Here is a 26506-nt window from a genome sequence, read left to right as displayed (position 1 = left end):
TGGCATCCCAATTCTTATCATATAAATTACATGCATTGCATTGTAATAATAATTCATATAATATAAATATATAAATATGAATGGTATCTATTATAAATGTCGAAATATTTAGACACAAAGGAGATTTATCGGGAACCCTAATCCAGTTTTTGAAAGAACAGATTTACCCCTCCCCACACAAACATATGCAAACAAACACACAATCTAAAGGATTACATTCAGGATTCAATCGTTGTTGTTTTCACTAACCTGCTGTTCACCGTGTGTCTGTAGGTCTTTTTGTCTGTTTACTGAACTGCTGTTCTGTTATGCGTTTTATCATTTTTACGGAGACCGCTCACTGTGCGTTTGTGTTTATTCTGTTTACTATGCTGTGCATACTATGTGTGTTTTGTGGGTTATACTGTTTACTGAGTTACTGTTTATTCTATCTTCACTGAGGTGATGTTCATCTTGTGTGTGTGTTGTATTCTACCTTCACAGGTGCTGTTCACTCTGTGTTTTATTCTGCTTACTGAAGAGCTGTTCACCCTGTGTTACATTCCATTTGTGTATTTTACATGTGTGTCTGCGTTTTCTGTGCAGATGTGTATTTTCTATGTGTTTACGTTCAGCTGTTTCGGATGTGTTGGTGTGTTTTGTGTGTCCGTGTTCCTGTATGTCGGTGTGTATGGGACTTCCTGTCTGTGTCGATAGTTTGTTTTTCAATGGAGACTTCCTTTTCCTTCTTTTCTTTCCCTTTCTCTATTCATCATAAAAGAAAGCCGTTAGGTTTGACGTGAACGGGCGTATCAGATGGTTTAGACCAGGAACGTCAGGTGGTGGATACCTGTATACCATCTTACCAGAAACGTTAACTATTTTACTGTATCAAACTAGATGCTGAGAACAGGACCTCCAGGTGATGGTAACCTGTAGAGTAGAAAAACTTACAAGCCATTTAGACTATTAACCAGATCAAGCTAGATGTTTAGAACAGGATTTCCAGCTGATGGTTACTTGAACAGTAGACTAACTTAACAGACATGTTGACTATTAAGACCAAACTAGATGTCAAGATCAGGCCCTCCAGGTGATGGTTACCTGTCGAGTAGACTCAATTACCGGACACAAATGTATGTATGTTTGTGTGTGACTGTGACTGTGTGTGTCTGTTTGTCTCCAAAGGGAACCAGGGTGGAGGGTCTTAAGCCATTGTTCATCTTTTCCTGTTGTTTAAACCTCGTGGACAAGCCTGTGTGTGTGTGTGTGTGTGTGTGTGTGTGTGTGTGTGTGTGTGTGTGTGTGTGTGTGTGGGAGTGAGCCAGTGAGTCACTGTTTTTGGATATCAACCAGTTTTGTTAAATGCTTTGTTAAATGAATCAACATTTATTATCTTGCAACTGCAGTTGGACAATAACACGTCCACTCTAAACAAACAATAGAACAATATTTCTAGTATTTATTTAACAAGCTAAACTAATACTTCTCGTATGTAAAGTATACCAACATATTTATACGAGAACATTAAAAAGTAGGGCGTAAAAAACGGGTGAAACAAACATATCCTCTTAAAACCAGCGCTTCCTTCTATATGCTGCTCTACTAAGAGCCTTGACCTGTCACCAGTCCATACAACAACAAATAACAGTCTACAGGTAACACAACAAACCAATAAAAGTCTCTATTGTTCCTCAACACAACATCAAATTAGAAGTCCCTATGCTTCCTCAGCACAACATAATATTAGAAGTCCCTATTCAATCTTCAACACAACATAAGATTAGAAGTTCCTATTCTTCCTCAACATAACAAAAAGAAAAGTTACTATTCTTCCTCAGCAGAACAAATTCAAGTCCCATCTACTCCTCTTCAAACATAAAGTAGAAGTCCCCTCTACTTATTTTCTCCTCTCCATCCCATCCCTCTATCTCGGTACCTTCCATCATCGGCTCTCTTCTAACCAATGCTATCCTCTCCATTTCTTAGTGAGGAAGTAATAATCTCCATCTTGTCTCTTCTTTCCAACGCGCTCTCTCATTGCGGTCTCCTTGTCCTTTCTTTCTGTCTCTTCTGGTAATGACTTTCGGAAGATGCTACGGAAACACCAAACACATGTCATCCCTCTTGATCCACCTCATTTAGCATCGTTAACACCTACATACATTAGGCTGGTAAACCGTATCAGCTACCTAATTTGATGGCCAGCTGTATCAGCTACCTCATTATGCATGGTTTACCATATCACTACCTCCTATGGTTAGACAAGGTGGCCAAAATACTTAAAGTCCCGGTTTTCTATTAGGCTGTGGAACTGCTTATGAACACAGGGAGTTTGTCAGAGTACAACAGTCATCGTCATGTGTGGGCTTTCCTTAATTATGCAAGTCCCGGTGTCATTCACCTTGTATTATTGAGCAATAGCTGGCAGCAGTTTATCTGGTGGTGGCGAGTGATTCAGACAATATAAATGAAATTGGTCTAGTATTGAGTTAGAGTGCTTCAACAATTTCAGGCATGACATTGGATGATATGTAACCCTATTGGGCAATAGCACTCCTTCGATGTATTACCTCCAAAAATGGTAGTTTCTGCCACTGACGGGCTGAGATTGTTATTATGTGTCTGACCACATTATAGAAAAGATCCCTGCAGAGAAACAAAAACTTTTTCTTTACCTTTCGCTTGTCCGTGTGTTATTGTTTATAACCAAGTCTCCCCTAAGGAGCAGGGAGAAACCTCAGTGAGGGTTGGAGAGGAGAGGGACGGCAAGAGTTTGTTTTTCTGGACTTCGGAAAGTGTAGCTTAGTGTTATCTAAAGGTTTTGGGTGAAGTAGAGTTGAGATTGTAATGACAATAGGAAAATTTCCGACATTTCAGTGACTTTTCCTGGAGTGGGCTTGGTTAGACACAATAGCAGACTGGATCAAGGGAAGTGTAAAGAAAAAGTATTATTCTCTGTAAGGATCCTTCAATAATGTTGTCAGACACTACCAATAACAATCTGAACCCGTCAGTGGTATAAGCACTTTCAGAACACGTACTATAGCGTACATTGACGCTACTTTCAAGAAAACGATTTTAGCTTCAAGAACTTTTTTTGTCAAATGCACATACCAGGATACAGTGAAACAAAAGTTGCAATGCTTACAGGACAGTGCAAAAACAGTAACTTACATTTAAGCATTTACAATTTAAAGAAGATCCAAATATTTTTATGTAAAGTAGCAACACTATGTGCAATAGGTGTAGATAGAAATAAAGGATCTGTAATAATGGATGTAAAACTGTGTGTGTGTGCCTGCCTGCATGTGTGGGTCTCTGGTGATCAGTATAAACAGACCTGATGGCCTGGGGAAAGACACTTTCTCATTCTCTCTGTTTTTGCCGTGTGACTGCGGAGGCGCCTGACCACAGCAGCTGAAACACTTTGTTGTTGAAAGGGTGAGGATCCTTCACGATTCTCCAGGCTCTGGTTCTGTTCCTCATGCTGTATAAGTCTTGCAGGAGGGGGGGGTGTAGTTCCAATAGAGCGCTCAGCTGAACTCACTTTTACTCTCCGAAGATCCTGAGGGAGTCTGACTTTCCTCAGCTGCCTGAGGTGATAAAGGCGCTGCCTTGCCTTTCTCACCAGTGTCCGTGTGGGCTGACCATGGCAGAACCTCTGTTATTGGAGACTCCCAGGTATTAATAACTGCTGACCCTCTCTTTAATTAATGGCCCATTAATGCACAGTGGTGTGTGCGTCCCCGGCTTTTCTGTTGTGCTCTCCTTTATTCCACAATCAGCTCCTTTGGTTCTGTTCTGGTGACATTAGTTAGGAGGCTGTTGTCCTGGCACTAGTCACAGGTCGGCCACTTCCTCCAGATAGGGCTTCTCAGGGCTACTCATCGTTGTCAGAGATCCGGCCCACCACCACCACTGTGTTATCCACAAACATGCTGATGGAGTTGGAGCTGAACCTGGCGACACAATCATGTGTGTGCAGAGAGACCAGTAGGGGCTGAGGATGCAACCCTGTGGTGATCCGGTGTTCTGGAGTTCCACGATCCAGGCACCAGCTTATTTTCCAGGGGATGGACATTAGCATTAAGGATGCTGCACAGCAGCTGACGGTAGGCTTGAGCTCTCAGTCTGTCCCGAATGCTGCAACGTATTTGCGCAATGTTTTCTCATTTGTTTCCACAGAGACGATTCTCCACTGTTATTGTTGTGGCCTTCTCGTATAACCTCATTCGCTCACCATGGCTCGAGGTTTATGCCCAGAATGTGTGCGGCGGCCGTAGGGTGTCAGGCCAAGGGGTCAAATGTTTTTTTGACAAAAGATATAAAGAATAAATACAATAATGCACAATCTCTGCGAAGATGCGACGATGGCGACCACACGGGCCGAGCCATGGGGAAATACTAGGGTAACAATGCAACCGGTTTCGCTGCTGCAATGGCTGAAGCTCTCTCGCTCAATACTTGACCAATTTAAAATATGGTGGCACAGATTAGTCACTTAGACCCAATGGATGGGAAAATAGGGTCCAGGTTGGAAAATCCCTCATTAATCCTTTAATATACCAACAAAAATAAATTAAGTCCAATCATACAATGTTTCCCTATTATTTGATGACTGAAAAATCAGCTTTGAGAAAAGTACAGGTAGGGCTGGCCAGGCATTAAATCTAAAACTGCAGCGTGTAAAAGAAATCGCAAAATATGATGAAAGTCCAGACACCACCCATTAGCATGGGTCCACTAAACGAAAATACCCTATGGTGCATGCTTCTACGGAGTGATGAGGGGGTGCAGAGAAAGGGTGTGAAACAGAGAGGGATCGACGGGGCTATGCCCAGAGAATGCAATAGTTGCACTGCGCCAACATTCGAACCAGGGCTGACGGCAGGCAGACACTAGGTTGACGTCATTGTTTTATCATTGTTTTTGCTGATAAAATGTTAGGTCTTGATCTGTGTAATATAAAATGGGTTGCCATGGTTGGCGCTACGCTGGGTGGTAGTTTTTGAGCAGTGCTGGAAGTTATAATACTCTATGGCTCTGTCGGTGTGAGTGCCGCCATTGGGCAAAAAAACAAACACTTACGTTTAAATTAAGAAACCCAGCTACCCTTACACAACATGTGAGGGTACTTCAAATTAGCATACAACAAAGGTAGTCTGTAAATTGTGTAGTTTCAATGAAATTCCACCACAGCATTAGCACTATTCAAGAGCATGCGTAGTAAAAACACAGGACACACTATTCTGGATGAAGGGTCACCAGAAAATAATAGTAGAGCTCATTGATTGTTTTCAACTCATTGAGGGAATTTTCCCCTCGTTTGAACGTTGAAATAAATACTTCTACCCCACTGAGCAAGATGGCAAAAAAATGTTATTTCCCCCTACAACCACTTACACTTAGAAAGTATTTTGTAACCTCTTGTGTTGAAAGAACACTTGATGTCTTGATATGTTATGAATCTATTTTGATGTGCTTTCGTGTAACTTCTGTGTTTTTTTTATGTCAATTAATATCAATACCGCAGTATTCATGAACAATAACGCAATTTCATATCTGTCAATATCTTGCACCCCTAAGGTGCATCGCAAACATTCAGGTTCAGGGCCCAATGCCTTTCTGTGGATTGTTACATCTCTACTGTATATAAATATGTCTAACCTTATTGAGAGTTCTCCTCTTCAAGTCCTCCACTCTTTCTCTCTTTTCTTCTCTTCGTCCCCTTCTCCGTTCTGCAGCTCTTGTTTTCATCACTATCATTTTCATCACTCTCTCTTTCTCTCCTCTTCTTCAGGCTCCCTGGAGAACCAAAGAGAAGATATACGGCTGTTACATCAGCGTATATATTTTAGATTCAAACAGATTTTTGTCATCAGACTTAAGGCATGCTGGCTTGGAACATGTTTCCGGAAAAACAATGAGCCTGACAACTCAAATCATATTAACATCTATATGACATAACTCTGCATAACACTGAATCCGATTCACATAGTGATCCATCTGGTTATCTGATCATCAACATATTAATCAGTATGATATCTGACCATCATATTGATAAGGCTGATATCTAACAATCAGCATATTGATCGGGCAAATATCTGACATTAACATATTGATCAGTTTGATAACTATCAACATATTGATAAGTCTGATATTTTACCGACATATTGATTAGTCTAATATCTGATCATCAACATATTGATCAGTACAATATCTGATTATCACTGACCTCTCTGCTTTGAACTCCCATCTTTTGTCTAAAACACATGAATACAAACCACACTGTTAGTAACCAACGGTTGCATGTGGGTAAATAGGTCAGTGAGTGAGTGTGTGGGGTATACCTTTTTATTGGTCTGTTCCAATCTGATATTATGATTATTCAAAATATCATCTGCAGCTTCTACAAACACAGACACAGCAAGAATGGTAATCTTGTGTTTATAAAAACATCGGAACCCTTCTACTACACTGAAAACATGTTAGTATAATTGTTATGATATCCCTTAAAAGGCTTTGTGTGTGTGCGTGCGTGCGTGCGTGCGTGTACCTCCTAGGTCACTGTCCTCTGAACTTTCCCTATCAGACACAAAGCGACCCAGGAAACCGAACATGTCTATCCTCGTCTGTGAGGCATGGACACAGAGAGTGACAGACAGATTAAGACAAACAGACCACAACTCCGTTACCTTCTCTGATAGAGACATCAACACAAACGGAGATAAAGTCAGGTTCATACAGGCAAGTACATACTATTAGGGTTTCTTTTTGGACCCGTGCTGCCATGGCTACAGCTTTTTTCAGTTTTTCCATGTGTCGCTTCTGAGACGGCATCTGACATGACAACACAAATTTACACACAGAATGTAACATGGAGAGGTGCACAGTAGGCACTTTATAAGGATTGCCTTGTAACAGTGATAGCTATGTTCGAGTGATTGGTATGTTACAGTAATATGTATGTTGCAGTGGTAGCTATGCAACAGTTGTAGTTAATCTACAGTGGTAGGCGTGTTACAGTGGTAGTTATTCTATAGTGTAGCTGTGTTACAGTGGTAGTCATTCTACAGTGCTAGGCGTTACAGTGGTATTTATCCTACAGTTGTAGCTGTGTTAGTGGTATTTATCCTCCAGTTATAGCCATGATACAGTGTAAGGTATTCTACAGCTATAGCCATGATACAGTGGTAAGCATCCTACATTTATAGCCCGCTCCAGGGTCAGGCTGGAGTAGGGTTTGATTCTGCCACTCGACAGCCAGGCTCTGCTCACTGGTTGGCCGAGGTAGGTCACATGATACCGAGACTACAAACACACAAACAGTAGGGGGTCACACATTGAGAGGCGAAGTTTAAGACCCTCCCCAACATCTGTAAAGGTAGGGTAGGAAATACATAAACAGATACATAGGTTAGATACTGATATAAGGTTAAATGGATATATAGGATGCATTCAATGAATAGGTTAGACAGATATACAGGTTATCATCTCACCTGAGTGTGCGTGGGTGCGTGCGTGCGTGCGTGCGTGCGTGTTGTGGTAACCTGGTGCTCGGTTGGGCCAGGTTCCACGGATGAACAACACTTTTAGCGTGCGGATACGCCGTTAAAAGCATTTAATTTACAATCATCTTAAATCAAACAAGGAGCTCGCAGTCTCTAGGGCCTCCGTGGGCCTCTAGCCTCTCCCGGACACGAGCACTTCCTCCTTGCTCCCGTGCCGTGCTGTGCTGTCCTGGACCTCCTTTTAAGATGGCTCCTCTGCCACCGGCCAGGTGTCCACCAATCACCCTGATTGGGGAGGCGAAAGGGATGCTCTCCGTCGCCGGTGGTGGGTGGGGGTGGTATACCCCGTCCTTCACGGTCCCTCGGGCCCGTCCAGGCCGAGGTTTACGTGGCGGGATGCCACAGTGTGTGTGTGTGTGTGTGTGTGTGTGTGTGTGTGTGTGTGTGTGTGTGTGTGTGTGTGTGTGTGTGTGTGTGTGTGTGTGTGTGTGTGTGTGTGTGTGTGTGTGTGTGTGTGTGTGTGTGTGTGTGTGTGTGTGTGTGTGTGTGTGTGTGTGTGTGTGTGTGTGTGTGTGTGTGTGTGTCTTACAGGATTGGTGTCTGTTCTGTGGGTGAAGCAACAGTACTGGTGGGTGTCTGGGTCTCTCTCTACCATGGCCGGCCACCTGTTAAAAGCCAGCCAAAGTCACTATATACTACATATAGGTATATACACATATATAAACATGTATAACATCTTAACATCGCGCCACTATGTTACATTGAAAAGGAATTAAAGGGCTGCTGCACTGAGGGAATTTACATTCTGAATATTTTGTTTTTTTATTTCTTTAACCTTTCAATTGGAAAAACCCGTTTTTATTTGAAGCTTCCAAGAGCATAACCACAACATCACAAGCCAATGCTGTGTAGAGGCAACCAGTGGCTTTCAGATCCGCTCCGGGGCCTTTGCTGACTCGGTTACGGCAGAGCTTCAGTGTCAAGCGGGTCGCGCAGCAGGCCAGCCCCTGGGACCCCCCGCGGAGGGCGGCGTTGTGTCGTAGGAAGAACGACACACATCGGAAGATCTGAGTTCGGGCCTTGTTTAGAAATAGTGGTAGCCAAGGACAACGCAACAAGCCAACTAGGTGGCTGCCTCACTCCATCTAGGTGATTTGTTTTGGGCTTCTCCAGACAAAGGAGCCAGGGTGGGGGTGTTAGAGGTCCGTTTGTTTGTAAAGGTTGGATAACGACACATGGCCTGGTGTTGTTGCCACCTGGGAGAACGGCCTTGAGTGTGTGTGGAGATGGCTGGTTTAACCTGCGCAGCCCCCAGAGTCCAATCAGACTCCTTCACGTGAGGCTGCTTGAACCAGCCGTCATCCACACATACTCTTACAATAGTGTAAGCGTTACCATGGATACCCGGTCTGCTGAGCCCAGACGAGACAGCCTGGCCGCAGACTAGTGCTGATGTTGTCGTCATCATCGTCCCCAGACCCCTCCTCAGATACACTACAGCTAGAGTACTGTTCATCTGGAGAGAGAGAGAGAGACAGAGAGAGAGAGAGAGAGAGAGAGAGAGAGAGAGAGAGAGAGAGAGAGAGAGAGAGAGAGAGAGACTATTACTTCTAGGGATGGGCATTTGAAGACATATCAATGTTCGAATATTCGGTAAGAACTCCACTTGCAGCGCATAGGCCTGCCTCGCATTACGCATGATGTGCGCATACAACAGAACATCAACAAAAATATATTATCTGTAAGACGGAAATATAATATGTCGAATACACTTCCAGTTAACTTAAGACATAAGCCCACCTACTGCATCACTCATTTTTGTTAAAATGAGCATATCTACGTGCTCGGGGAATAGGCGGGTGCGGAGGCGATTTACAATCAAGCCCGTCGTGGAAAAGACTCTCTCCGCTGGAACAGAGGTTGCCGGTATAGCCAAGTATTCTAAGTATTAAATGGCATTAGTATACACGTTTAATGGATCAATATGTAATTAATATAGCTAATGAATAATATTTAATTAACTTTAGGCAACAAAAAAAAAAATATCTGCTACAGCTAAAGTCGAATACCCACGTCATTTTGAATAATCGAATATTCTAATAACCGTGCCCATCCCTAATTACTTCACGCTAGAAAATATTAGAGAGAGACTATTACTTGCACTAAAGAACATTAGAAAAAAACAATTACTATGCACTACGATACATCATAGATACAGTGCAACAGTTATTATCGAATATTCTATCAGGAATGATTGTGTGCGAAGTGTGTGAACGGGATGCGCTGCTATCATATCTCTTATAAATATCTTGTCCTCGACGAGTATCTGCTCCTTATTAAAGCAATGCATTAAGGGAAGGGTCGTTTTGAAAGGGTCTACTGTCCATTCCAATGCAACAACTGGAATGATTTAGAATGAAAGTTAGAATGATATTGGATATTAAACCGATATTCACGCTCTGAATAAGTGATGGACTGAAGCATGCCGGTGTGAGTCCCCTCTGCCCAACGCTCTGGGAACGATGGTCACTATTTTTATACAATCTGCAAATTACCAAGTACCTTGGCCTTAACAATAGCCTTCCTAAAACGCTTTTCAACGGGTTCAGTCGGATCAATGTCGACCGGAAACTGGTGAATAAACTTATTATAAAGCAATAACTTCATCACACTCATGCCAAAAGAAAGAAAAGAACGAAAGAAAATCAATGAAAGATTTAACTAAATAAATATGTACCATGACATTAAACATGAGATACACTAGAATACATAAGAGATAGATAGACTATTACTGTACACTACAACACAATCAGACACAGAGAGAGAGACTATTACATATAATCAAGAGTACCTGTATTGAGAGGGCAAGTCCAGGCACCCAGCAGGTCTGAGGGTTCGGACCCAGACTTCAGTCTCCTCCACTTATCACAGTCGCTACACTGGACCCACTGGTCATCTAACAGAGAGAGAGACTACTATGGTACTATGTGCAGTGTGTATAGAACTATGGTAGGTGTTACATGTACAGTGTATATAGTACTACGGTATGTTACATCTACAGTGTATATAGTACTATTGTATATTACATGTACAGTGTATATAGTACTACGCTATGTTACATGTACAGTGTATATAGTACTACGCTATGTTACATGTACAGTGTATATAGTACTACGCTATGTTACATGTACAGTGTATATAGTACTATGGTATATTACATGTACAGTGTATATAGTACTACGCTATGTTACATGTACAGTGTATATAGTACTATGGTATGTTACATGTACAGTGTATATAGTACTATGGTATGTTACATCTACAGTGTAGTACATGGTAGGTGCGACATGTTTAGAGCCTTACAGTATTCTTCATCCTTGTCCTTTTGTTCATCATGTAGTTTCCTCTTGAAATAGCTTGGAGTTCTGGAAACACATCCACTGTATTAATGATTTCTTAAAACACATCCACTGTATTAATTATTTCTTAAAAACAACCACTGTATTAATGATTTCTTAAAAACAACCATTGTATTAATGATTTCTTAAAACACAACCATTGTATTAATGATTTCTTAAAACACATCCACTGTATTAATGATTTCTTAAAACACAACCATTGTATTAATGATTTCTTAAAACACGACCAATGTATTGAGGATTTCTTAAAACAAAACCACTGTTCTGATTATGTTTGAACACGCAACATCTATATTAATTAGCATTACCGGTAATATAACAACAACTAGAAATGAGGTGAACAAAAAGAGCTGTACACGAACACATTAACCACAGATACAATGTGAATGAAAATGTAAAACTATAGTCATTTCAAAGTTGAAGCTCTGCACTAACTGTGCATGATAACCGTGAACCAGCACCAACGAATGGAAGGGCCGTGCCTGGACGATCGTCACAAACTGCGCTTCATGTCGACTATAAATTGCATAAAAAATCAAGAGTCATTTCTTTGCCCGACAAGTTGTATATCAGAGAAACATAAATTATTTATGTTTCTCTGATTGTCGAGCAAAGAAATTTGAAGTATGTCAGTGTACATACTACATATTTATACGTATATGTATTTAAATTACATATACGTATACATGTGTATATGGGATAGGGATAGGGATCAAACGTGCACATGCATACGTAGATATGCACACGTCAGCAATGCATGTAATGGCGCCCCAAGTCAGATTGATTCAGGAGTTGTAGGGTTTCTATTCGTTTTGGGAGAGTGCGTGTCACCTGAGTTGGACGGTGGTCTGTAGCTCTTCCTTCAGCCCGGGACTGGCATCATCCAGGACTCTAGCAAATACCTCTTCAAACTAGGACACACAAACACAAGCATTATATGCTATAGATACAACACATATCTTATACGTATTCTTTATAACTATACTTTCTGTCTGTCTCTCTGTCTGCCACTTTTATCTTACTCTCTAGTCTCTATATTTTTCCGTCTGTCTTTCAGTCTCTCTACCCATCAGTCTCTAATCATTGTTCACACCTCATCGATCCCTTCTTCTGCTGGTGTCTGGCTCTTCTCTCGTGTTTTCTTCATTTTTTCCCCTTGTGTGTGCTCCGTCTCTTCAGCCTTTTCTCGGCCAGCAGCCGTGTCTTCCTCCCGTCCCTTTCCTAGAGGTCTGCTCTTCTCTGCAGGGATGGGGTTAGGCAGTCTCTTTTGTTCTCCATCTAGAGGTCGGCTCTTCTTTTTAGAGATGGGGTTAGGCAGTCTCTTTTGTTCCTCATCTAGAGGTCGGCTCTTCTTTTTAGAGATGGGGTTAGGCAGTCTCTTTTGTTCTCCATCTAGAGGTTGGCTCTTCTTTCCAGAGATAGGGTCAGGCAATCTTTTTTGTTCTCCATCTAGACGTTGGCTCTTCTTTTTAGAGATGGGGTTAGGCTTGCTTTCTCCTGTCTGGAAGAGCGGGATAAACCGGGCTTTTTCTTTGCCTGTCAAAACAAAATGAAGTCAATCTCATTCTATTTTTATATCATAATTAACATGCCAACCGCATTCCTTATATATATCATTATTAAGACAATATCCACCTACATTTTGATGTAACGTCGAATCAAAATCAACAAGTCTACATCATTCTTACATACAGTATATCGTAACGTGTCCAATCATTCTTTATTGATTAAGTTTAATTTATAATTGACGTTATGATATCATATATGAAGAATGAGGTTGACTTGTTAATTGTGAAGTGTATACAGAAATATGTGAACTTCAATCCAAACACATAAACGTATTTGTGAACATACCTTTTTTGCTAGTTTTGTCCATTTCTTTTTAGACTTCAAAACGGAGAAATCAATTCAATAGCAACAAACGTCACTTAATAAATGCAGGTGAAGTTTAAATACAAGTCGGTATGTGATAAACATATGTATATTTCTGTCGATAAACGGAGACAACGAATGAAATACTTCTTTACGTTTCTTGGGGAAACTAGAGCTCGAGCTTGAACATTTACCGCCAAAAGCCGCAGATCGGTGTGTCTGATATATCCCCTAGCACCGCCTAGAGGGGTCTTTGGCTCCTACTTAGCCTTGCATGTTTTTATAATGAACCTTCCTTTTACGCTACCTGCGTTATCCTAAGTTCAGATCTTAATCAATAACATAAATTGATTATACTATATCTAATAATATATTTCATAAATATAAACTATCAAGTAGGCCAGTATGAGAAGAACTACACATCCCATAAGTTTGGCTGAAGCATTACGTAAAGAACTACACGTCCCATAAATAGTGAGTAAAGTAGGGCACTAGAGGAGGTGGGGGAGGGGAACTAATACTCTCTGTTTGCGATTGTCACACCACTACGCACAGTAGTGTACAATCACGATAATAAATACTAGGTTGTTAGGCAATATGTAAGGTTATAAGGCTTTATATAGTATTAGATTGAGATAACCTACATACCTTCATACTGTGTGTGTGTGTGTGTGTGTGTGTGTGTGTGTGTGTGTGTGTGTGTGTGTGTGTGTGTGCGTGCGTGTGTGTGTGTGTGTGTGTGTGTGTGTGTGTGTGTGTGTGTGTGTGTGTGTGTGTGTGTGTGTGTGTGTGTGTGTGCCTGCGTGCCTGCGTGCCTGCGTGCCTGCGTGCGTGCGTGCGTGTGTGTGTATGTTTTTTTGTGGGGGGGTACATTCCTGTACTCTGTTGGTATTATATAAATGTTAATATATTGCTACATCGATAAAAGGCTATGTGCTGTGTAACGCTAACTTACATAATTGTAACATAATTCACACTCGTTTTCAGAAAGAAATAGTTTGTGTTTTAAACAGGCAATAATGACGGCAGCTATCTGCCTGGAAGGCGGGTCCTATTTGTTTTCCAGGCGAAAAGTAGATCTGACTGGCCGGGGAGAGGAGGCATGACTTCAGAACGAAATGGGATTGGTCCGTTCCAGCGCCAGTCACGTGTGTGTGTGTTGGTGGAATATAAAGAGCGTGCCTGCGCGAGAGCAACGGATCGTGTAAGAGCCAGTCTGTTGGATGTAGTCATAATACTTTGATATTAATGTCTCTCTCAGCGCAACAGCAGATCACAGTCTGAACGTCGTGCTAGTTAGGTATGAGCTAGTCTTTCTGCGAGCTTTCTCTCCACTTGTATTTTTCTTTGAGGAGGGAGGGGTGAGCCAACCGGGGTGGGCAGTGTGAGTGTTTCTTTAATGTATTCATAAGTGGGCGTGGTCGATCCAGGACGAGGGGCGGGGTTATGTAAATGACCAAAGTGTATGTTTCTGTCAGTCTTCAAACTCAGAAACCCAACAGGCTACAATACACGCATGCACGCAAACACACACACACACACACACACACACACACACACACACACACACAGTGTTGGAGAAGAGTTAACTACTTCACACACAAACGGTTCGCTGAAGAGGAGCTAATCACTACACACACGCTCACACACACACACACACACACACATATGGACAGGCGGGAGAGACGAGCTAACTGGTACGCACAAATACACTGTGGAGCGCGTGTAGCCGGATTTAGTGGACTCGCACTGTAAGTACCAAGTTATATGATAGAACTGTTTCTAGAGTGACGTTGCAATAGTAACGTTACTAAAGTGACGTCACTACAGTGAGGTTGCGTTACTTTACTACATAGTGACGTTGCTATAGCAACGTTACCAAAGGGAAGTTGCCATAGCAATGTTGCTGTTGCTTTGTTGCCATAGCGACGTTGCTGCTGTAGTATAGGATCATGTGTGTGGTTGTTGTCTGTAAATCAATCTAATCTTTTTAGACCAATGCTATTGGATGCCAAAAGAGAAGCCCCTCCCAGAAGAAGATGATCAAGATGTCTGTGGAGAAGGAAGTAATGGCGCTGCAGGTGCCTGTCCTTCAGTCAGAGCAGCTCAGATCCCCCAAGACTCATCCACTCCATCCCAAAAATGGTATCCAGTCCTCCCACATTCCCCCTGCCCCAACCTCGTCTCAGCGAATGGGCAAGAGGCGGTACTCCCTGGGCGTCGGCTTCAAGGGACTGGCTAAGCGAAGGAGGCGGGCCAACAGCGACAGCCAATCAGAACCTGTTCTACCCAGCAACTTCCTGCTTGGTGGGAACATCTTCGACCCGCTGAATCTCAACTCCCTTCTGGATGAGGAAGTTAACAGGTACCCCTTAAACTACTTGTATCTCCTTGGTACCTCGTTGACAACTACTATATACCTTGTTACCCCTTAAACAATTTCTTTTTATCCTGCTACCCCTCAAATAAGTACTATATACCCTGGTACCACTTTAATTACTACTATATACCCTGGTAACACATAAACTCTTACAATATACTCTGGTTCCCTGTTGACTATTACTATACCCTTGAACCTCTGAACTAGTACTATATAGCCTGGTACCCTGTAAACTACTTCTGAGGAGTGATAGAATGACGGAGGGTTAATAGAGAAGAGAGCATGATGGAGGGATGATAATGAAGTGAACAGAGTTGACACTTTTGTTTGAATCTTAGGTCGACCAATCAGGCGACGCCAAAGTGTTCGCCCTTGCCGTCGCGGGGCGGTGACCCTGTAGAGATCCTGGTCCCCCGTGACATCACCGACCCCCTGAACCTAGAGGGGGCGGGAGGGGTCCTGCTGTCACCCCTGAAGACCAGGAAAAGACCCAGGAACCGCCATCACACCATCACTGTGGAAACACGGTCCTTACCCCCAACAGGTACCCCTCACCCAAACTACCTCCCCCCAACCCCTTACTCTAACACCCTCGCCCTAACCTCTCACTGTACTGTATTGATGGTAGTGATAGAGTTAGGGTTGCAGTACCGCCTTTCACCAGAGGCTCAGTGTTTCTTAATCTCAAGTGATAGTACTGAGTGTTTTCTACTGCATTACCACCGGTCACAAGAGGAGCAGTGTTCCTCGGTCTCCAGAGATAGTGATAGCTTCTGTTGCAGTACTTGTGTTCACCAGAGGGGCAGTGTTCCTCCGTCTCTAGTAGTGATAGCAATGATGGTGTCTTCTGTTGCAGTACCGCCGGTCACAAGAGGGGTCAGTGTTCCCCCGTCTCCGCTCCCCTGTGAGCTCAACACGTCCATCAACTGTCGTGACGACGTGGTCCCGCCCCTTACCCTACCCCGGAGACACACCCACCCTCCACTTAGCCAGCCTCGCAAGGCCCGTAACCATGGAGACGGTCCCCGTAACCAGGGAGACCGTCATCGGAGGCGCCGCCGTACCACCTCTGTGAGGTCATCGGAAAGCGTCACAGCTGTCAGTGTCGCCCAACCAACCAGGTTCCAGACCCCTTTAGTGGGCGGGGCCAAACCCAGCAGGTATGTCAGTTAGACCTTTCAGTCACTGGTCTCATTAGCATGACTTTAGTCACATGACTGACTCCCCCCCCCCCACCCCCGCAGATGTGGAGGAGTTCCTGGAACAGAGTGCCCGCCACAGAAGAAGACAAAGGACAGGCATCGCTATCAGCATGGCGGCCACAGCCGTTACTATGGTTACCATGGGTTCTACGGGGACCAATGGGAGGGCAGGGTCGGAGCGGGGCCGGACCCTCGTCTCAGGCTTCTGAAACCTGATTGGTTTAAAGAGAGGCGGGTCCTGGACATTGGCTGTGGAAGCGGTCACGTGACTCTGACCATCGCTCGGCACTTTGGGCCCACACACATCCTGGGACTCGATCGCGACCAGCGATTGGTCGACGCTGCGACCCACAACATCAGACACTTCCTGTCACATGACCTGGTGCTCGCAGAGAGACACCAAGGCCATGCTGGGAAAGAGGAGGGGAGAGGAGAAGGGGAGACGTCCTTCCCTCTCTCCTTCAGGGTGTCTCGTGGACCTCTGGCCGCACCTTTCCTCCTCCCCACCCTCGACGCAGGGTTCCCTAGCAACGTCACCTTCATCACGGTGAGTTCCCTAGCAACGACACCTTCATCACGCCCTCAACCAGTCGCAGACCAGTTACCGCTTAATCATAGCATATGGTTAGCTAACACCAGAACATAATTCGTTACGCCATATCCTTCGCTTAGTGTTAGCTTCTAACATAATCGATTAAAACCATAGCATGCGCTTGGGCTTAGCGTTTAACACATTGACCGATATTTGTTCTGAATACTTTGATCGGTTGGGTTAGAGGAGCCGATCACATCCCGTCGCTCCAAGTAGGCTGACCCCAGCGCAGCCCGCTTGGGGGCGGGCCGGGCGCACTATGACCCAGAACCCCGGAGATGACACTAGACGTAAGACAGACGGATGTTATGCTATGATCAATCATGTGTGGTTACCATAGCGACTGTGTCGTTCCAGGGCGACTACGTGTGCCGCCAGGAGTCGTGGCCCGGGCGCGGCACGTACGACGTCATCCTGTGTCTGGGCGTGACCAAGTGGGTGCAGCTCCAATCAGGGGACGCGGGCGTGGTGCGTCTGTTCAAACGGGCCTATCAGAGCCTGGCGCCAGGCGGAATGTTCATCCTGGAATCCCAGCCGTGGAGCAGCTACAGCCACAGCAAGAAGGCCTCGGTAACTACCGCCACACACACACCCTGGTAACTATATACCAGATAGGACACGCACTGCTCACTAGATACCAGATAGAACCCACACCCTGGTAACTAGATACCAGCGACCACACACACTGGTAACTAGATACCAGATAGATTACACACACTGGTAACTAGATACCAGCGACCACACACACTGGTAACTAGATACCAGATAGATTACACACACTGGTAACTAGATACCAGCGACCACACACACTGGTAACTAGATACCAGCGACCACAGACACTGGTAATTAGATACCAGCTACTACACATACTGGTAACTAGATACCAGCGACCACACACACTGGTAACTAGATACCAGCTACTACACATACTGGTAACTAGATACCAGCGACCACACACACTGGTAACTAGATACCAGCTACTACACATACTGGTTACTAGATACCAGATAGATTACACACACTGGTAACTAGATACCAGCGACCACACATACTGGTTACTAGATACCAGATAGAACAGACACACTGGTAACTAGATAGCAGATAGAACAGACACACTGGTAACTAGATACCAGATAGAAAACACACTAACTGGTAACTAGATACCAGATAGAAAACACACTAACTGGTAACTAGGTACCAACTACTACAACGCATACAATACTCACTAAATACCAGATACTACACACACACTACTCACTAAATTCCAGATACTACACACACGCGTACTCACTAGAAACCAAACCACAGATGGATCATGAGTTGATGTTGTTTTCCAGGAAACGACCTATCAGAACTACAGAACACTGAGGCTCCGCCCAGAAGACTACAGCTGTCACCTGACACAGACAACTGGCTTCACATCCTACCGCCTGCTCACAGAATCTGGTACGCACGCCCGCACGCGCACATATGCTCACAAACTCTGGTACACACTCTAATAAACACGTACACAATTACTCACACACACACACACACTCTGGCGAGCAGACACACAGGCAGACAATTACTACTGGCTGATTGTTAGTTGTAAGTTAACATATGTGTGTGTGTGTGTGTGTGTTTTTTGTAGGTGATCAGAGACCACTGTACGTTTTTCACAAAGGCCCCTCCCAGAGGAAGTAACTCAGGAAGAGGAACCTTCACGGGAAGGGATACAGGAAGAGGAACCTACCATGGTTTCCATGGGGATGACTGGAGGATTGAAAGACAAACCTGTTGCCACACACACACACACACACACACACACACACACAGCTGGGAGATCGGACAGCTGATTGTCAAATAAACTGTCAAATTAAATAAACTCAAATAAAGTGTGACTGAAAGGCCTTCTGGGTAAGGAGAGATGTCAGTAGGTACGACTGATTCATATATCTATTGATGACATCAACTCCTCCAGAGCTGCCTCAATTGCTCCTGGTTTTAATAAACTACTGATGACAGTTCGGCTCTGTTTTCATGTTCCCACAAACACTATATAGATATATTTATATCGATATAAGTATATATAACTAGTGCTATTTACATCTAGCTTGAGCTGGTCAAATAGTCTCTACTACAGATCTACAGGTTAGTCTATACTCAACAGGTTAGTTAATTTTCTCTAAAGGTAAGTCTAATGGTAGGTTAGTCTACACTCTACAGGTTAGTGAGTACCCTCTACAGGTAGGTTAGTCTACAATACAGGTTAGTGAGTCTACCCTCTACAGGTAGGTTAGTCTACACTCTATAGGTAGGTTAGTGAGTACCTTACAGGTAGGTTAGTCCATACAGGTTAGGTATTCTAAAGGTAAGTTAGTATACAGGTTATTCTACTCTACAGGTAGGTCTACCTGGAGAGTAACTACCCTAACTATTTAGTCAGTAACAAGTCCAACTACACTAGCTCTTCGTAGTTATCCCCAGCCGTCTAACTACAACACAGTAGTTGTATGGGCAGTTCTATAGAGCTAAGCTAAAACCTCCTTGATAACTGATGTAGACACAATCGCACTTTGGCTCTTTTAGCCAAAGGCCTCCAGCATCCACAGCAACAGAACTTATATAGAAAATATTTTGCCAAAAGTCACATTTGCAGGACACCCAGAGCTACAGTAGTTATCCCATAACCTAACATGGTACCACAGGATAAAGATCGTACCTCAGTAATAAAATAGTACCAATGGACTATTATAGCACAATAATACCACAGTATTAACATAGTACTACCATAGTATAACATAACTAACCTAGTACCACAGTATTAACGTAGTACCATAATACTTGCATAGTACCATATTATTACCATAGTACCTAAGTACTAGAACATTACCACAGTACTAACATAATACCGCAGAAATACTGTAGTACCAAAGTACTAACATAATTAACATCCTACCACAGCACACACACACACACACACACACACACACACACACACACACACACACACACACACACACACACACACACACACACACACACACACACACACACACACACACACACACACACACAGTAGAAGTGGTATTTATTGGGTTTGTATAAAAGGTAGTACAGTAAAATAAAAACCATATAATAATACATCATTAAAAATAATCAATATCAGGTATAAAACTAATAGAGATATAAACTGCCTTCAATGTGAAGACACACACCCACAATGCACTAGGCCATGGCTCGTTCACAGCTCCAGCCCCGGCTGCAGGCCCTGACTTGTGCTAGGTTACTCGTCCAATTGTACATGGCAACAAGCCATAGGTACAGTCAGGATATTACCATAGCACCAAACACTGGATACGGTCCACAGGTTTCCAAAGCAACAAGCCATAGCAACATCCACATGTTCCCATAGCAACAAGCAACTCAATACAGTTCTGATGTTTCCATAGCAACAAGCTGATGGCTACAGTTCAAACAATTCCATAGCAACAAGTCTTATATATACGGTTCATACGTTGTCCTTGCAACAAGCCATAGATACAGTTTGGATGTATCCATAGCAACAAGCCTGTAGATACAGTTCAGATGTTTCCAAGGTATTACCCATAGACACAGTTCGGACGTATATCCATAGCAACAAGTCATATATGTGGTTCAGACGGTTCCATAGCAACAAGTCATATATATGGTTGAGACGTTTCCATAGCAACGATCTGGTCAGTCCATTCCTGATTGGCTACGGCATCAGTGGTGATGTCATCGGTCTGTTAGCTGCAGGTTAGCTAGAGACGGATGTATGCTGACGAAGAGTTTTTTCACTCATTGTGTTTCCTGAGCTGTGATTGGCTGAGCGGGGAGCATCCCGCCAGGTGAATCCATCAGAAGGGCAGAGTGGGTGTGGCTTTGTGATTCCTGAGTGTCTGAATGGACGAGAGGATCTTCTTCTGATGACCCGCCAGGGTGACGCCCACTCTCAGGAGGTCGCTGTGGAAACAGACACACCATATATATATAGATCGACATAATACATAGTTGTTTATATACCTATCTATAACTATATATCTAACTATCATCTATCTAGCTATATATCGATATATATAATATTTAGTTGTATATGTAATACATATTTGTATATAATACATAGTTGTAAATATAATATATAGTTTCAAACTCTAATGATATTTGAACAAAATGTGCATAAAGAAAATGTCACTAAAAAAGACCATTCAACGCCATTCTTCCTGTATTTCCATTTCATATGCAACTGTAAACAAGATCTGGTATAGTCACATGGTATAGAGACTCATTATCATAAAGGACAAACTTTTAGTCTGTACATTGTTTACGTTATCGTTGTCGCCCTGATCCCCAAGCACCCGTAAGGTCCCCCACCGAAAAACTTCAGTGGAATGGGGGGGTAATTCATAGGAACAGGCTAGAAGTAGCACATGGCTTTACCATAAAATCGGAATAGTCTACTAAAAGTCTCCCAGTCAACGAATGATAATCGCAAACCATTTTGTCGTTATGTTTTTAAGTCGCAATGATTCGTCGCACCACATCTGGTAACATCCTTAATATGATTCAAGATTATATTATAGTATATATTACTGTGTATCCATGGAAACCAGAGTGTCCAGAGTGGTGAAACCAGCCTGCAGGAAGCTGTGCTCGTAACGAGACATGTTGATCGCCCCAAGCCACTCGCCCACCGAACCACCGAGAGAGAGAGGAGGATGCCGCCTCTGGTCTAACAGGGGATGGGACGAGCTACATAGACACAGACAGAGACAGAGACAGAGACAGAGACAGAGAGAGAGAGAGAGAGAGAGAGAGAGAGAGAGAGAGAGAGAGAGAGAGAGAGAGAGAGAGAGAGAGAGATAGCAAGAATTAGAGCAAGAACGAGAACGTAGGTTATATTTTATCCTGTAATGTGGAGGAGAAGAAAGAGAAGGAGAGAGAAGAGGGGAGGAGAGAAGAGAGAAGGAGAGAAGGGAGGGGAAAGGAGCCTGAAGAAAGAAGGGAGAGAAGAGAAGAGAGATGAGAAGAGGAGAGAGAAGAAAGGAGGAGGAGAGAAATGTCTCACCCAGCTCCGTCGGGGTGAGTGATCTTCAGGGAGGCGGGGCTTCTGATCAGCTTATCCAGAGCTGCCACCACCGAGCAGAACTTGGGCCTATTGGCTCGTTCCTTCTGCCAGCAGTCCAGCATGAGAGCATGCAGAGACACAGGGCACTCTGGAGGGGGGGGGAGCCGGAAGTCCTGTTCTATAGCATTGATCACCTAGAGAGACAGACAGACAGGCAGACAGACAGACACTCTGTAGTTCTGTTCCATAGCATTGATCACCTAGAGAGACAGACAGGCAGACAGACAGACACTCTGTAGTTCTGTTCCATAGCATTGATCACCTAGAGAGACAGACAGGCAGACAGACAGACACTCTGTAGTTCTGTTCCATAGCATTGATCACCTAGAGAGACAGACAGGCAGACAGACACTCTGTAGTTCTGTTCTATAGCATTGATCACCTAGAGAGACCCACAGGTAGGCAAGTATGCAGACAGACATGAAGAAGGACAGGCAGTGTTTCTTACATCCTGGTTGCTCATGTCCCAATATGGTCGTTCTCCATATGACATCACTTCCCACATGAGGATCCCGTAGCTCCACGCATCGCTGGCTGAAGTGAACTTCCTGCAGCGTCAGCCAATCAGAAACACCCTTCCAGTCAGCCAATAAGCCTAACGAGGCAGTAGTGATCACCATCGACGATGAATAGTAAAACGACTAATTTGTCATCAATTCTAAACAATCAATATTAACTTCTAATAGATAATCAGTAATACATAAGGAATATTATTGACCTGTAGGCGATGGCCTCCGGAGCCGTCCAGCGTATGGGGATCTTTCCGCCCTAGAGACGAAAACAGACGGAGGGACGAATGACCTCACAGTCCAACAACGTCTGTGGCCGACCGCTGTCTGTTTAGCTCTACCAGGCATCCATGAGGTCTAGTGCAGTGAGCCGTTAAACAGCATGCACCCTGTCATGGTAGTCACTATGGTGAGGTCACTGGTTAAGTGATGTGTAGGCTGGTCGACTGATCCGTCCAGCAGACATCCAGGTGGACACGCCCACTTGTACTGTGATAAGAGCCAGATTTTCAAAACGGCTTGTACGGCTCATAACACTCACACCTGGTGGCATGTCATGGGACCTTTAATTATGTTAATGCAATAGGTTAAGGGTTAATGGGATGTGATAAGGGTTAAGGTGACAGGATAGGGGTAATTGCGTTAATGCAATAGGTTAAGGGTTAATGTGAGGGGATAAAGGTTAAGTTGAATGATAAGGGTTAATGTAATAAGATAAGGTTAAGGGACTTACCAGGGAGCTGGTGTATGTGGGATCCGACGAGTTTTCCCTCAAGAACCGACTGAGACCAAAGTCAGACACCTGAGAAGAACCCCCCCACACACACACACACACACACGCGCACACACACACACACACACACACACACACACACACACACACACACACACACACACACACACACACACACACACACACACACACACACACACACACACACACACACACACACACACACACACACACTTATTGGAGTGCTATTAGGGCATTTTCCTAAACAACCAAGATGGTTGCTTCTTACGTGCCACACGTTTTGTTGTTCAAATTGAGTCCAGTTTAGGGTTCAGAGGTTGAGGGGGCAGAGTTCAGGGGTTCAGTGGTTCAGGGGTCAGGTCTCACCTTGCAGACCAGGTTGGCGTTGACCAGTATGTTCCTGGCGGCGAGGTCCCGGTGCACGTAGCTCATGTCTGAGAGGTACTTCATCCCTGAGGCAATGCCTCGCAGCATCCCGACCAGCTGGATGGTGGTGAACTGACCGTCGTTCAGCTACACACGCACAAACAAACACAATCACAATCACACATGAGAGCATTATTAACCCATACAGTAGAAGGCATGTGGATGAGGGTCTTCCTCCACTTTGTATCTCTGTCTGTGAGCCTGTCTCACTCTCAGGAAGATGTCTGTCTGTCTGTATGAGCCTGTCTCACCCTCAGGAAGCTGTCTGTCTGTATGAGCCTGTCTCACCCTCATGAAGCTGTCTGTCTGTCTGTCTGTATGAGCCTGTCTCACCCTCATGAAGCTGCCTGTCTGTCTGTATGAGCCTGTCTCACCCTCATGAAGCTGCCTGTCTGTCTGTCTGTATGAGCCTGTCTCACCCTCAGGAAGCTGTCTGTCTGTATGAGTCTGTCTCACCCTCAGAAAGCTGCCTGTCTGTTTGTCTGAGCCCGTCTCACCCTCAGAAAGCTGTCTGTCTGTACGAGCCTGTCTCACCCTCAGTAAGCTGTCTGTCTGTATGAGCCTGTCTCACCCTCAGGAAGCTGTCTGTCTGTATGAGCCTGTCTCACCCTCAGGAAGCTGTCTGTCTGTCTGTCTGTATGAGCCTGTCTCACCCTCAGGAAGCTGTCTGTCTGTCTGTAAGAGCCTGTCTCACCCTCAGGAAGCTGTCTGTCGGTCTGTCTGTATGAGCCTGTCTCACCCTCAGGAAGCTGTCTGTCGGTCTGTCTGTATGAGCCTGTCTCACCCTCAGGAAGCTGTCCAGCGCTCCGTTCTCCATGAACTCGGTGAGGATCATGACGGGGGAGGAGGGGGTGGGGGAGGTGGTGACCCCCTCCAGGTGGATGATGTTGGGGTGCTGGAACTGGCCCATGATGGACGCCTCAGACAGGAAGTCCCGCCTCTGCTTGTCCGTCACTCCCCCCTTCAGTGTCTTGATGGCCACGTAGTTCTCCTTCCTGCCGGGCGCCCGCAGACGCCCTCGACACACCTCCCCAAACTCACCTGCCGGCAGAGAGACACGCATGAGGAGAGAGAGACAGGTAGAGAGACGCATGAGGAGAGAGAGACAGGTAGAGAGACGCATGAGAGAGAGACAGGTAGAGAGACGCATGAGGAGAGAGAGACAGGTAGAGAGACGCATGAGAGAGAGACAGGTAGAGAGACGCATGAGGAGAGAGAGACAGGTAGAGAGACGCATGAGGAGAGAGAGACAGGTAGAGAGACGCATGAGGAGAGAGAGACAGGTAGAGACACGCATGAGGAGAGAGAGACAGGTAGAGAGACATGGGACACGCATGAGGAGAGAGAGACAGGTAGAGAGACACGGGACACGCATGAGGAGAGAGAGACAGGTAGAGAGACATGGGACACGCATGAGGAGAGAGAGACAGGTAGAGAGACATGGGACACGCATGAGGAGAGAGAGACAGGTAGAGAGACGCATGAGGAGAGAGAGCTAGGTAGAGAGACATGGGACACGCATGAGGAGAGAGAGACAGGTAGAGAGACATGGGACACGCATGAGGAGAGAGAGACAGGTAGAGAGACATGGGACACGCATGAGGAGAGAGAGACAGGTAGAGAGACGCATGAGGAGAGAGAGCTAGGTAGAGAGACATGGGACGAACATGAGGAGAGAGAGACAGGCAGAGAGACAGACAGCTTCCCTGCTCATAGGACCACCACTCTCTTGACTTAGGACCGACATTAGAAAGACATACAGGTTGATGGACAGACAGGTAGAGAGACGGATGGGTCACCTGCTCCTATGACCTCCTCTATCTTGACGTAGGAGGGGTTGATCTCCCGGGTGAACTCCCGGACTGCCTCCCCGGGGTCCTCGTACGTCAGGGGGTCGATGTACACCTTCATCGCTATGGAAACACACTCGGTTACACAGGGGCAGGAGGCGTCGGGAAAGGGAGAGAGAGACAAGAGGGGAGAGAGAGGAGGGGAGAGAGAGGAGAGAGAGGAGGGGAGAGAGAGGAGAGGAGAGAGAGGAGGGGAGAGAGAGGAGGGGAGAGAGGGGAGAGAGAGGAGAGAGAGGAGGGGAGAGAGAGGAGAGGGGAGGGAGGAGATGAGAGAGAGGAGAGAGAGGAGGGGAGAGAGAGGAAGGGAGAGAGAGGAGGGGGGAGTGATACAAGAGGGGAGGGAGAGAAGGGGAGAGAGAGGAGGGAGAGAGAGGAGGGGAGAGAGAAGAGGAGAGTGGGGATGAGAGGAAGAGAGCGAAGAGGAGATAGGAAAGAGGAGAGAGAGAAGAGGAGAGAGAGGAGAGGGGAGGGAGGAGATGAGAGGAAGAGAGAGAAATGCTAAGATACTGATCTAGAACTCACTGTGTCCCATCAGATAATGTCCTTGTTTGTTGTTCATGTCATGATCACGTTCTCTCTTCCTCCTCCTGTATGTGTGTGTGTGGGGGGGGGGGGTTATCAACAAGATTTACTGAAATATTGTTCTTTAGATACAGTTATAGGGCTCGTTATTATTGAAATGTTTTTTTTCCCCATTGTACATTTTTCCACAGATATCTTTGTGTTTATCCTGTTTTGACTTGGGTTAATCTGCTTATGCTCACACTATGAGCATAGCCCATGTTGCTGACTCTTTGTCTCCACTGCATCCAACTGGTCAAGGCCTTCTTGCAGTAATAGTTGTGCATAAAGAAGGTGCCGACACTCTTTGCTCAGCCAGT

The 26506-nt window shown here is 44.8% G+C and overlaps 3 protein-coding genes across 9 annotated transcripts in view; 1 reads left to right on the top strand and 2 right to left on the bottom strand.

The window, feature by feature from the left end:
- Positions 1-1372: 1372 nt before the first annotated feature.
- LOC130370114 (zinc finger CW-type PWWP domain protein 1-like) lies at positions 1373-13113 on the bottom strand. 4 transcript variants are annotated; one of them, XM_056575796.1, is made up of 14 exons: positions 12767-13113; positions 12006-12448; positions 11744-11823; positions 10857-10918; positions 10345-10449; positions 8898-9009; positions 8083-8158; positions 7189-7293; positions 6742-6822; positions 6539-6614; positions 6333-6391; positions 6218-6245; positions 5650-5787; positions 1373-2075 (listed from the first exon to the last, which is right to left on the bottom strand). In XM_056575796.1, the coding sequence occupies exons 1-13, from the start codon at positions 12786-12788 to the stop codon at positions 5651-5653; spliced, it is 1386 nt and encodes a 461-aa protein (XP_056431771.1). In that variant the 5' UTR covers positions 12789-13113; the 3' UTR covers positions 1373-2075; position 5650. The 4 variants fall into 4 exon arrangements, with proteins under 4 accessions (XP_056431771.1, XP_056431772.1, XP_056431770.1 ...); XM_056575795.1 differs by having other exon boundaries at positions 1377-2075; positions 8889-9009; positions 12767-13111; XM_056575797.1 differs by lacking the exon at positions 10345-10449 and having other exon boundaries at positions 8889-9009.
- Positions 13114-13651: 538 nt separating this feature from the next.
- LOC130370096 (7SK snRNA methylphosphate capping enzyme-like) lies at positions 13652-19760 on the top strand. 3 transcript variants are annotated; one of them, XM_056575773.1, is made up of 8 exons: positions 13652-14168; positions 14779-15149; positions 15503-15708; positions 16021-16324; positions 16409-16913; positions 17316-17528; positions 18296-18404; positions 18589-19760. In XM_056575773.1, the coding sequence occupies exons 2-8, from the start codon at positions 14824-14826 to the stop codon at positions 18639-18641; spliced, it is 1716 nt and encodes a 571-aa protein (XP_056431748.1). In that variant the 5' UTR covers positions 13652-14168; positions 14779-14823; the 3' UTR covers positions 18642-19760. The 3 variants fall into 3 exon arrangements, with proteins under 3 accessions (XP_056431748.1, XP_056431746.1, XP_056431747.1); XM_056575771.1 differs by having other exon boundaries at positions 13652-14084; positions 18589-19758; XM_056575772.1 differs by lacking the exon at positions 13652-14168 and adding an exon at positions 14175-14535.
- Positions 19761-20017: 257 nt separating this feature from the next.
- LOC130370059 (ephrin type-B receptor 4b-like) overlaps positions 20018-26506 on the bottom strand; it is a 17569-nt gene continuing 11080 nt past the window's right edge. Inside the window, exons 13-22 of one of the 2 annotated variants that reach the window (XM_056575700.1) lie at positions 26148-26212; positions 25575-25688; positions 24560-24816; positions 23716-23862; positions 23329-23397; positions 22805-22854; positions 22535-22634; positions 22027-22220; positions 21552-21710; positions 20018-20924 (exon numbers count right to left, since the gene is read on the bottom strand). In XM_056575700.1, the coding sequence (XP_056431675.1) occupies positions 20819-20924; positions 21552-21710; positions 22027-22220; positions 22535-22634; positions 22805-22854; positions 23329-23397; positions 23716-23862; positions 24560-24816; positions 25575-25688; positions 26148-26212 (1261 nt within the window). In that variant the 3' untranslated portion in view covers positions 20018-20818. The remainder of the gene's footprint in view (positions 20925-21551; positions 21711-22026; positions 22221-22534; positions 22635-22804; positions 22855-23328; positions 23398-23715; positions 23863-24559; positions 24817-25574; positions 25689-26147; positions 26213-26506) is intronic. The other variant, XM_056575701.1, reaches the window with a different exon arrangement.

The sequence above is a fragment of the Gadus chalcogrammus genome, chromosome 17 (genome assembly GCF_026213295.1).
Source record: "Gadus chalcogrammus isolate NIFS_2021 chromosome 17, NIFS_Gcha_1.0, whole genome shotgun sequence".
Taxonomy (NCBI): domain Eukaryota; kingdom Metazoa; phylum Chordata; class Actinopteri; order Gadiformes; family Gadidae; genus Gadus; species Gadus chalcogrammus.
Note: the sequence above shows the minus strand (reverse complement) of the source record. Positions and strands in the feature narration are given on the sequence as shown.